The sequence below is a fragment of the Sebastes umbrosus genome, chromosome 1 (assembly GCF_015220745.1).
Source record: "Sebastes umbrosus isolate fSebUmb1 chromosome 1, fSebUmb1.pri, whole genome shotgun sequence".
Lineage (NCBI taxonomy): Eukaryota > Metazoa > Chordata > Actinopteri > Perciformes > Sebastidae > Sebastes > Sebastes umbrosus.
Genome location: NC_051269.1, coordinates 3,712,565 through 3,725,071, shown reverse-complemented (window position 1 = coordinate 3,725,071; position 12,507 = coordinate 3,712,565). Strand labels below are relative to the sequence as shown.

Here is a 12,507-nt window from a genome sequence, read left to right as displayed (position 1 = left end):
TTTCTTGATTTGCAATTTCAAAAGCTAAATTTGAATATTGTTTTTTCAGTGTTCACAAATTCAGATTAAAATACGAAATTCAAAAAATGTCACATAGCAACATCCGGGCTACCCAGGACACGATAGGTAATTGTGCCTCGAGCAGTTATATAAGAATAGAACAAATTATATTCTTATATAAGAAATTTCATGTTTGAATTTCAATATAGTAGTATTCAGCGTTGAAATTAAAATACGTACGTCTCTTCCATAAATTACATACAAACACTTCTTTCTTCTGCCACTCTCTGTTGTAACAGCTTGAATGCAAAGTTGACCTCACCTGCTAGAAAAAGGCAAAATGACACCGATCCATAACACTCACAATTCCAGGACCATCATGTCTAAGTTATTGTAACAATATTACAATACAACAATTTTACATTAAACAGCCCTGGCACCATGACAAAACAATGCAAATGTGATGGAGTGGTTTCCCAGCAGAGAGTGTATAATGTCTATGTCAAACCATAAACACAGTAGATGACAGTCTGATGATAGTCTGAAAAGGAAAAAACATTCATTTTCAGAGAGTCAGAGAAAGCTAAGTGTGTGTGAGGAAAGCAGAGGGAGGAGAAAAAACAGGGATACCACAACAGTAAGTGTGACAATTACATCAGACCACAAAAAACACACTGTCCAACACGAGCCAGTGAGTTCTATATCATTAATTTGATCTTACCGTTTACAAAAACACACATTCATAAATGTATGTTCTCCAATCATAGACAACCTTTCTTAGTAATTGACAAAGATTGCCAACAGTGCATCCACACACAGTGGCAAGTTTATAAAACACTAAATGGATGTTCTTTATTTAATTTTTCATATGTAATATTCTTGTCCACTGTGATGTCATTGTGTTGTAATAGTTTTTATCTGAATCCCTGGCTTTGTTTGTTATTATTTGTTCCATAAAATGTATTTAAATTATGAAAAAAATACTCACACAACCACACTATACACAACTTTTGAGTAGTCTACAGAGGACAAAACATCACGCAACAAGGATTGTTGAGAGTCAGCAAATGGGATCCAGCAACAAGCCAAATGATATCCATAAAATGCTAACGAATGGAGGTCCTCACCTCTTAGACGTGATGTATTCTAGATATTTACGTACCAGTATGCCATGCCAGTTAGCTGACATTCACAGCCCTGGGGATGTCTAATCAAGCAAAAGAAGTGAAAACAAATGTGAGTGTGAAGGGCATTTTCATGTTTACATGTTTCAGTTTCTGCTCTTTTCACAGCAGACAGTTTGACTAGAAATAATAGAAAAAGCACAGGTGTTATTAATCATATTAGAGATGGCTCCATCCTATTGAAGTCAAATGTCCCTTTAAAGGTCACATATTGTAAAAAGTGAGATTTCCATGTCTTTTATATTATAAAGCAGATTTAAGTGCTTTATAACTACTATTAAATTATCAAAACGCTCAATATACGGAGAAATACACAGAGCTCGTATTCAGAAATTGTGCATTTGAAACAAGTCGTTCCATTTGTGATGTCACAAATATACAATATTTAGACCATTACATGGTTTTAAATATAAACATTCTAAATGTGTCCCAGTTTATTTCCTGTTGCAGTGTATGTGAATGACATCAGCTGACAGGAAGTAAACATGGACCCAAGCTGTTGCCTAGCAATGCAATTCTGTTGAAATTCCGTTGAAATTCACTAAAATGGAGCATTTCAGACAGAGGATGAATACAGGTATATTCAGACAGACAGTATGAGGAAAATAAAAGTTTTTTTGAACATTAAAGCATGTAAACATGTTCTAGTAGAAACACAAAATACAAGTATGAACCTGAAAATGAGCACGATATGGGACCTTTAAGGCAAAACAGTCTGGCACAGTGAGCCAACATGCACATGAATTCAGCCATCAGCCATATATATATATATATACACATGTAACACATGTTCCATTAGTTTTTTAGTGAATCATGCCACTGCACCACCGCTACTAAAGCATTGTGTGGTATGGAAACCCAGACAACAGTGGGCTGAAGGAGCCTTTTAGTTACTTGAAAAGTAGCTTTAGGTCACATGGTAACAAATTAGCCATTTCCAAGACAACTGAGGAACTGCCGTGGAAGGCCGTGAAATGTGGTTAATAAAGTGAGTTGGATATTGTGATACAAAGTAGTTTGTGAAGTTAGTTTATTTGAGTGTTTTTTATTATTTTTCAAAATGTGTCCAAAATCTCAATTCTGTACTCATTATTATTTGGTGTTCATTATGTAGGGAAAAGTAAATGAGTGACCGAGGGAGTGATCAGACATATATTAAGTTTGTGGAATGGCTTAAAGGTCCCATATTATGCTAATTTTCAGTTTCATTCTTGTATTTTATGTTTTGACTAGAACATGTTTACATGCTGTAATGTTAGAAAAAAAAAATGTTTTCCTCATACTGTCTGCCTGAATATACCTATTTACCCTCTGTCTGAAATGCTCCGTTTTAGCAAATTTCAACGGAATTGCAATGAAATTGCGTTGCTAAGCAACAGCTCGGGTCCATGTCTATTTCCTGTCAGCTGATGTCATTCACATACACTCTAACTGGAAATAAACTGGGACACATTTGAATGTTTATGTTTAAAACTGTAAAATGGTCTAAATAATTTTAGATTTGTGACATCACAAATGGACAGAAATTCGAACGGCTGGTTTCAAAGGCTCAGTTTCTGAATACGGGCTGTGTGTATTTCTCCATAGATTGAGTGTTTTGATACTTTCATAGTATTTATATAGCACTTCAACCTGCTTTATAATAAAAAAAGACGTGAAAATCTCACTTTTTACAATATGGGACCTTTAAACTGTGTTCATTGTTGAGGTGACTGAAGGATTTTCACAATAAGACCAACTTTTTTTACCCTCTTTTCTGAAACCCTTCAAAGACACGCATTAAAAAAAATATACGAAACAATTACAGTATTTTGTAACCTGGTCAAAATCATGAATGTTAACATTTATACCTTTCATTTCTATACTGACTGGGCCTCCCTGTGAACTTCAAAAGGACAATACGTTTTAAAGAATTGATGGATGGATAAAAGGAGGACTCGCCTAAAACACTGTGTATCAATGAAGAATCGTGATATCAACTAACTATGTAATTGGCTCTAAATGTAGACAAATGTTATAGTATACCTTTGAAAAAAAACAAAAAAACAACAGAGCATTGAAAACAAAAATCACAACATTGTGAGGAAAAGCTTTGCCACATCCAGCCAGTATGTGTGACCCTTGCATGTCTGCAGGCACGAAGCAAGAGTCCCTTAAATCAATGCTCGAGCTAATTGCTGTTAGAGCTGAATAGAGGGGCCTAGGTGACGGCAATAGGATCAATGTTTATTGTGTGGATGAGCCGGCAATTGTTCCTGAATAAACTCAAATTAGGGTATTTTTGCCCCTATTTACATATGAGTAGCACCAAGACAACAGGCATTAATCCTTCCATGCTGAGATGCAGGTGTAAAACAAAACAGAGGAGGGATGTTTTTTAAGATTATTAACAGGAAAAACTAGTGTTATAAGGATGGAAACATGCTGAGCTAATCGAGCACTGGGTCTATAGGGCCTGAGGTAAATCATCACCTTCCTCCACCTACAGTGGACCATCAGTGATTAAACATAGAGGCAGATCAATTCAGTGGAGCGAGGCTGTTTTCAGTCAAAATTGTACAATGTCGCTAACACAAACTTTTTTCAATTCAATTTTATTCATTATCTCTTTACGCAGTGCATAAACATTTTATACAAATCTCCTACAAAATACAATTGGACAATGCATCAGTGGTCTTAAAGCAAACTGTTGTACAATAACTTCAAATAAATAAAATAAGAAAAATGGACAGAATCATGATTTAAATCAACAGACACAACATAATACAGCCTCTTAAACTCGGCTGGAGCATTTATTCACACATGTGCTGCCACACTCGCAGACCATTATTTTAAATTCTGGTGGCAACTGCAAAGTTCAAAGAGACCAGCTATATACCAGGCTGAATTATGCTAAAGTCACACAAAAGATTAGTCTTTTTAAGAGCTCTTAAACTGCTCTTAAAACAAATGATTCTCAAATGACTAGTAACTTGAATCAAGTTTTTTGAACAAGCAGACAGAGATTGCATTAACATGTATTGACACCTCAATTTACAATTTCCGTGGAAAATTGGAGTTTAACAGGTTAGAAAACCCCACAAAGAATACTAATTTCACTATGACCAAAAACACAATGTTCCCTTCGGCAGGTGTTGAGTCTTTGTATTTGGTAACGATGCAGTTATGAATGTTAATGCTTTTTAAGAAGACATCCAGCCTGAGGTTGTTCATCCATCCATGTATCCATCCATCCATCCATCCATCCCAGCTAACATTGGATGAGAGTCGGTGTACATACCCTGACAGGTCGCCGGTCAATCACAGGGCTGACACATAAACAGTCTGTGGTTATATATATATATATATATATTTTTATTATTATCATTATTATTATTATTATTTTGTCCAGATGCTTTGCAGCAGGTCAGGGGTCAAACCACTGGAGGGGTCTTCCTGATGAATTAAAGGGCTCCCTGTAAAGACGAAGCAAGTGTCAGATGGCTGGATCAGGATAAACACCAGCCAGAGAGATTTTTCACAACCTGGCAATCCAAAAAGTAGGATATAGTTCTTCAGCTCATGACTGATCTGTAAAACACAATAAATGCTTTATTAAGCATTAATTAAGCCAATTCCTTATATGAAGAACCTTTTTAGACTATAGACAGTGTTGACAATACTTTATGGAAATATGAGGATGGTTTAAAAAACAATCTTGTATAAATTACATGAAATACTGGAGAAGATAATCATCCCCAAATTGTTTTTTGCATATTTTCAGACTCAATTAAATGTTATTAAATTAAATCTCATAACAGATCTATAGACCTACATGGAGGTAATAATAATTATCATAATATTAAATTTCATTCCCCACCTTCCCTTCCCTCCCTCCCTCTGACTTGATGGCAGTAGCTCAGGTAAAAAAGGCCTGCAAACACATTAATTCAACCCGGCCCTTGTGGCGACCAGAAGAGAGGCTGCTGCTCGTTGTAACTCCCACACTGTGGATTCCAGCGAACTTCTTGTATGCCTCTTTAGAGGCTTTTCATTTGTCCTCTCTGTCTGTCCAAGCTAAGTCTTTTCTTTTCTCTCTCTCTCTCTCCCTCTTTAATCCGTCTACCCTCTATTTCAGGAAGAAAAAAAAAAACACAAAACCAGGTTCACGCAGTGCTTTAGTGGCTAAAAGTGAAAGAGCTTGTGTTTTTTCTTTCTTTCTCTTTTTTTTCTCCCTCCGTGCGCTGAGTTGAGCCTTGAATCGCGCTGGAAAATTGCTTCTTTTGAATAGAGTGGAAGGAGGAACAACGTTTAATAGGATCCGAAGGGGAGTCTCTGCTCTTAAACAGGTGGAAATTGGACGTCCTCGAATTTATACAAATAGTAAGTATATAAAACCGTGTGGAAAAGGAGGGATCTCATCTCCGAGGATTAGCAGCTTTTCTCCTGGAAAAAAAAAAGAAAAGAAAAAAGATTACTGTGTTCTTAACCAAATGAAAGCAGGGGGACTTAATACAACTTTTTTTCCCAATGCGTTTTTAACGATCAATAGTATGTCACCCATTTTCTTGTGGTTTCATATTTAAGTTGCGCATGTGCCACTCCATCAATAGATGTGTTAGTGAGGACGTGCAGGTTGATGGAGACGTCTCCCTGTCTCCCTGTCAGGAGGTTTGGGTGCCCCCTGATGTCAGGAGACAGTGATCCTTGCTGAGGATGGGGGGGGCGGGCGCTGCCACCATGTGACAGCAGCTAGAGAGAGCAGCCGGCTGGTTTCTCCACACAGCCATCAGACCATTACAGAGGTAAACTCCCAACACACACTCAACTTACTGCTGCTCTCGCTCTCGGAGTTTCTCCAGGAGATCAGAATACAACCATTTTTGTCTTTTTTTTTTGTCTTTTTCTTTTACTCCTCTACCCTCTTCTTCCTCTTCCTCTTCCTCTCCTCCCTTAACGAGCTCTGTAATGTCCTGTTAATTGTGTGTGCACTAGTTAATGAGCATTAATCCATCACCCCTGGATGCTATTGTTGCAGGAGTGGGATGGTCATTTGAATGCAAATGCGTGACACTGTGACGGCGGCAAGGTGCTTATTAAACTGATGTGTCCTCCTGTCTCTTCTGCTGGGAGCTCAGGAGAGTGAGAGAAAAAGACGCGCCGGGTCAGCAGGCAGCTGGAGGACGCGGGTCGGACTAGAGACCGCCAGTTGCTCACACCAAGTTCTGATCTGCAAACAAGACACAAACAAACAACAACAACAACAACAACAACAAGATGGCAAGTTCTGCGTCCCTGGAAACGGTGATGTCCTGCGGTAGGACGGGCCCGTCCGCGGCTCCCAAGACCCTCGCCTTCTCCATAGACCGGATCATGTCCAAGAGCTCGGAGCCCTGCAGGAGGAGCTCTGAGGAGGACCGGTCCGAGGGGAAGAAGCTGCTGGGGCTCTGCAACCCGATCCCCTGCATGATCCCGCTGCAGCCCTTCAGCTACGACCTGCAGGCCAAGGCGCTGATGAACTACTCGGAGCTGTGGAGAGCCAGTTTCAGGGGCACGTTGTGCGGCTCCGCGGCGGCCGTGCCGTGCAAAGGAGGCTGCGGCATGTGCGGCAAAGCGGAGCCGGGCGCGAAGCAGCAGCAGCAGCCGCTAGTGACGGTGTCTGGGGGGGGCAGCAGCAGGGTGGTGAAACCTCAGGTCCTCCACCAGGCCGTGGCCGTGCCCAGCGGAGGCTCTCTGTACTATCTCAACTACCTGGACTCCGCGTACCAGCAGCAGTCGGAGCTGCTGGCCGGACACTGGTTCTCCAGCCCGCAGGCCCAGGCCTCTCTGTCGGCGCACCACAGACTGCTGCTGCTGGAGAGCGCTAAACTGGCCGGGGTTGGGGGGGGCGGCCGATAAGCTGCCGACACCTCAGTACCCGCACAAGGAACATCTGCCCGGGCAGCTGGACCAGATAGTGAAGGAGAACCAGCACGGTCTGAGCGTGGAGAAGAGCGGCGGAAAGACGCACAGTAAGCTGAGCGGCAGCAGCGGCGGCACCGCCAGCGCGGCGGACGGGAAACCCAAAAACTTCACGTGTGAAGTCTGTGGGAAGGTACGTTTTAGTAGTATAATGTGACATATATATATATATATATATAAAATAAAAAATTAACTAAGCCTAAAAAGAAAATTTAAAGAAATTTAAAAAATTCAGCAACCAGATTTTCTATATTAGATAATTTTAATTTGATCTCAGTCTAAACCTGCTGGGGTTTGTTATTTAAACTAGTCTGTGTTTGTATCCTCCGCAGGTTTTTAACGCGCATTACAACCTGACAAGACACATGCCGGTGCACACCGGAGCCCGGCCCTTCGTGTGTAAAGTGTGCGGTAAAGGATTCCGGCAGGCGAGCACGCTCTGCAGACACAAGATCATCCACACGCAGGTGAGACGCTGCTGCGCGCACAGAGAACAGTATTTTTTTTTTTTTAAATCAGTTTTTGGAGTTACAATTTTTTTAACTGATGTTGTCTAAATTTTCTTCCTGTTCAGGAAAAACCTCATAAATGCAACCAGTGCGGGAAGGCGTTCAACAGAAGCTCAACACTCAACACGCACGTACGGATCCACGCCGGGTACAAACCTTTCGTCTGTGAGTTCTGCGGGAAAGGTTTCCACCAGAAAGGTAAACATTAATCCGACCTGATGTTGTCTTTAAAATGCTCTACATGAGCCCGAATTACAATGTGGAATATTAATCCTAACACTTTTGGCAGGCTTCCCTATTGTTTATTCTTCTTCTTCTTCTTCTTCTTCTTCTTCTTCTTCTTCTTCTTATTATTATTATTATTATTATTATTGTTGTTGTTTTAAGTTTTTATTGCTGTTCTTTTATTTTAAGTTTTTGTTGTTTTATTGGTATTTTAACGAAACAATAATTAACACAAAAACAATTTCAGGTAATTATGTCAAATAGTGAGAATATTTAAAGTTAAAGTATTCGTTATATTCAATATACCGATAATATTTGGGTGGTTAGACTATCATGTATATATAAAGCAAAAAATCGAATCTCTATTTTTCTCTGTTGTTGCGACCTAAAATAAACAAGAAAAAAAATAACTGCACATTTGGTGAGATTAAATTTAATTTAATCTATTTCCAATAATAATTAAATTGTTTTAAGATTCAAGTGTAATTTTTTTGCAATCTATTGATCATCTTGACAGTTTCTAGAAAATTCCTGCACTGTGAACAGGTGAAATAATTTCACTGTGTTTTAATAACAGAAGGTTTTCAGGACTCTGTAACGGACAAAATGACCCATTAAATGTAGGAATTCCTGCACAGCGCGTGAACGGAATTCCGTGCTGGTTGACGTTTTTATTGTTTTTTTCTCTTGCCTCCTCCTTTTTTTACACTCTAATCCTATAATGATGCTGTTGGATAGTTGGCTATTTGCTTATTTCAGTAGTTCTATGTATTCATTTTTTTTCCTGCATTGTTGAATTTATTATTTAGAAAGAAAATAGGTCATTATGTGAAGTAATTTGTTTAATTTGGCACGAGGAAACAGATTTCCTTTTTCCCTAAACAATGACACTTTATATTGTTGTTCGCTTTGAAGGAATCCTTTAAACGGGTTTTGTCCACTGCTGAAATAACTAGTAAAATCAGCAGCATATATACTGCCGCTCTTAGCTGTCCGTGAGAGTGAAATGAAAGGAGAATAATTGCAGGCCCACCGATGAGCGTGATGCGATCAGTGGAAATAGGACATGTCACTTTACACGGACTAATTCTCCCTTCAAGACGGCAGCATTTGCTCTGGGTCAGCTGCCAGAGACCTTCCAGAAGTTGGGAAACGGGGCCTTTTTTTTTGTTGAGTTGTCGCTGAGCTTGATTTTGACAAAGTTTGACAACTTCTTGACTTCGACACACTAAAATCCTGATTAATGAAGGCTGGGAAGAGCAGAGGGACAGAGGACAGAGGACAGGCTCTAACTTCACAATGAACCGCTGACCTTAAAGAGGCCTCTTCCATCCTCACTTTCATAGTAAACAGCAGTGTCTCACTTTCCCCTCCTGCTTGTTTTCTTCAACCCTCCTTTAAAATATCACCCATCTGTTCTAGCTATGTCAATATTGTTTTTTATAATTCTACAGATGATATTTGTCAGGAATGATGTGTTTTATTTTGTATGTTGCTGTTCTGTTTAGTGTGCAGTGATTATTTTTTAATTTAATCTGCATTATGTCGCAGAGAAAATAAACATAAGGTTATGTTCCGTCAACTGAAGTCTTAACTTGAGGCTGTTTTTCACACAGGAGAATGTAAGGCCTGTATATGTTATGGGATGTCATTTTCACTTGAAGTCACAGGAAGTTGTGCCAGTTTGTTGCAATGTTAAAGACAAGTTACCGTTTTGATTAGTAATTAAAAAAATAAAATAAATAAACAGCTGGTTCTAACTTCTTCAATGAATCCCCTCTTTTTTTGAATTGTTGGTCAAAATAAATGTGGAGACATGACTTGAATTTTGTCTTTTTTCACATTTTATAGATGAAACAAAAAGAATCAATACATAATCAATAATGTAAAAAACACAGTTGTAGGCTATAACTTGCAGCTGTATTGTTCACTTCAAAGACATTCTTCGTTTTATGTTTCTGTTTAATCTCCGTACTTCCTATCATGCTCATTATTCTTTTTTTTTTTATTTCCCAGGAAACTACAAGAACCACAAGCTGACGCACAGCGGAGAGAAGCAGTACAAGTGCTCCATCTGCAACAAGGCATTCCACCAGGTCTACAACCTGACCTTCCACATGCACACGCACAACGACAAGAAGCCCTTCACCTGCGCCACCTGCGGCAAAGGCTTCTGTCGCAACTTTGACCTGAAGAAACACATAAGAAAACTGCACGACAGCGTCTTCTCCGCAGCTGCAGAGGCCTCCAGAGAGAGAGAGAGAGAGAGGGAGAGAGAGAGAGAGAGCAGCAGAGCTGAAGCATGCTGCTAATTCACCATAGAACTCATTTTAATATCCCAGCTCGGGACTGTTATGCCCCCAACAAGACTGGCTTATATCCCGCATTTGTGGCTATGCTGAACAAGTTTTTGAAAGTCCAGAGAGAAGGTGGGGTAGTCCAATAAAATTGGACGTAATCCCTTAAAAAAGAACAGTGGTAATCCTATAAAATTTAGGATCCTGGTCCAAGTGCTCCAGCAGTGATACTGTAGGGAATATAGAACAGGTGCTGAAGGTACAACAACACTTCACACTATAGGTCCCATATATTATAGGGACTTTGTTCTGCCCAGATAGACATTACAAGCATCATACACGGGGAGGACTCATCTGTTTCCATGATGGAACTGTAAATAATAGGTTATGAAAATAGAAATAAAAAGTTATTTAAAATGTGGATCATTGCCATGTTGTGTATTTCACAGAAAAAAAATGTTAATGTGAATAAATAAGTTATAACTTATGAAGAAAAAACTGAATGTTTGAGCCATGTTTGTTTCAGTTTTTTTGAAGGCATTTGAAAATAAAACAATGAACTGATGGAAGTCGTATTGATTAAGTTCAGAAAACACATTTTTAGGTGTGGGTTTTAGCCAACTGGTGCAAGACAACATTTTAGAAACAACATTTTCAGAAAAAAAAGTAGATTATAAACATGTCAGGAAACAAACACAATGACAACAAAACAAATCAACGAACGAGGAAACATTAAAATTTCAAAAGCAACTGCACAACTTCAAACTTCAAACCAGATTTGTGAGCTGTAGTGTGAATTATGCTTTCTTATTTCTTTGATACCATTTTGTTTTCCTCTGTGTTGTTTTGTATGTGGCTGTATTTATTATTTTTTTAATTTATTTATTTGTTGCTGTGTTTTAAATCTCAGGACCAATTATCTATATATCAGACCTGCCAGATGAGATGACATCTTCAAGATGGCAGTTTTGTTAAAAATACATATTGCATGAACCATATTATTTTTTTTAGGGCCAATGACAGTATCAGTAACGGGATGAATTGCATTTATTTAGACTCCTTTATCCAAAGCGACTTACAATAAGTGCATTCAACCATGTGCAAGAATCATTCATCAACTTCATCAAATAGTAATAATAATAAGTGCTACAGAGACAATAGGAGATCTATTTTATTATTATTATTATTATTATTATTATTATTATTTATATTTTATTTTATTGCATGGGCCAAGGTGCAGCCTGAACAGATGAGTTTGATGTGCAGAGTTTCTGTTTTCGTGTTCGTCCGAACCTTGTGGAGCCGGGACCGCCACTGGTCCTGATGTTTTTTCACGTTTTTCCTGTATTAGGCTTCTCTAGAGGCATCTGTCAGCCAAACTTTGTGGATGTTTTATTTTGAATTGTTGTTTGAAACCCACATATAGACTCAGCCTGGCTCTACTGTATGCTCTGCAGCCACTTTGTTTCACCATTTATTGACAGACACGATCTTAATAATGGGAGCATTTACACTTGACTCTGGCGTAATGGCGCAAATGATCAGAGATAACATGGGCCCTTGAAAGCGAATTACATTAACCAGCTAAACGGCCTGGGGGGGTGGGGGGTGGGGGGTTGGCTTGATTGGTGAGAGGGGTGCAGGGGGGTGCACTGTCGCATCCGGAGCCGCTCATCAGAACAGGAGATAATGGAGCACTCAGGCCGCAACTCCTCATCTGGGCCTCCGTGTTAATAGACCACAAGTTATTCTCCTCACGGCTCCTGGAACAATATTATCCCTGCACACATTCTGTCGAGAGGCAGACCCGTGCTCCCAAATGGCGCTCTTTCTATTAACAGCCAATTAGCGCTCAGCCGGGCCGGCTAGGTCCTGCAGAAAACCTGGCAGGGCTACTGCAGGGCTACTGCAGGGCCTGGCAGGGCTACTGCCATATGAATGCCTGCTCACCTTCATCAGTCAGTCTGCAATAACCAGCCGGGTGGAAATGAAGGAAATATGTTGGATAAAGTGAAAACGGACTTTTTCGTTGGCGGTATCATCACGTTATTGTAGCTCCAATGACATTCAAATTAAAATAATTGTATGAACTTCCATAACAAAAGCCTAAAGCCTCTTGGGTGAATGACAATAATTTGGGATGAAACTGCAACAAGGATGTTTAAATTCAACTATTTGAATCAGGCTACTAGGTTGATGGAAGTGATGAGGAGATGTGAGTGGACGATGAGCTGAGATGCATTCCCTGTTGGATTTCTTTTTTTGCAAAGTTTGATTAACTCTAAAATAGGCTAAATCTCTGCAGGGGTCAGGATTTGTAACCAAGCCATTCAAACATTTGTAGGCCTCCTT

The 12,507-nt window shown here is 39.5% G+C and overlaps 1 protein-coding gene across 1 annotated transcript; it reads left to right on the top strand.

The window, feature by feature from the left end:
* Positions 1–5,414: 5,414 nt before the first annotated feature.
* fezf2 (FEZ family zinc finger 2) lies at positions 5,415–10,653 on the top strand. Its single transcript, XM_037765075.1, is given in 6 exon segments — positions 5,415–5,968; positions 6,302–7,049; positions 7,051–7,257; positions 7,457–7,591; positions 7,699–7,831; positions 9,875–10,653. Coding segments are annotated over 5 exon segments (1,380 nt in total). The 5' UTR covers positions 5,415–5,968; positions 6,302–6,440; the 3' UTR covers positions 10,171–10,653.
* Positions 10,654–12,507: the final 1,854 nt, after the last annotated feature.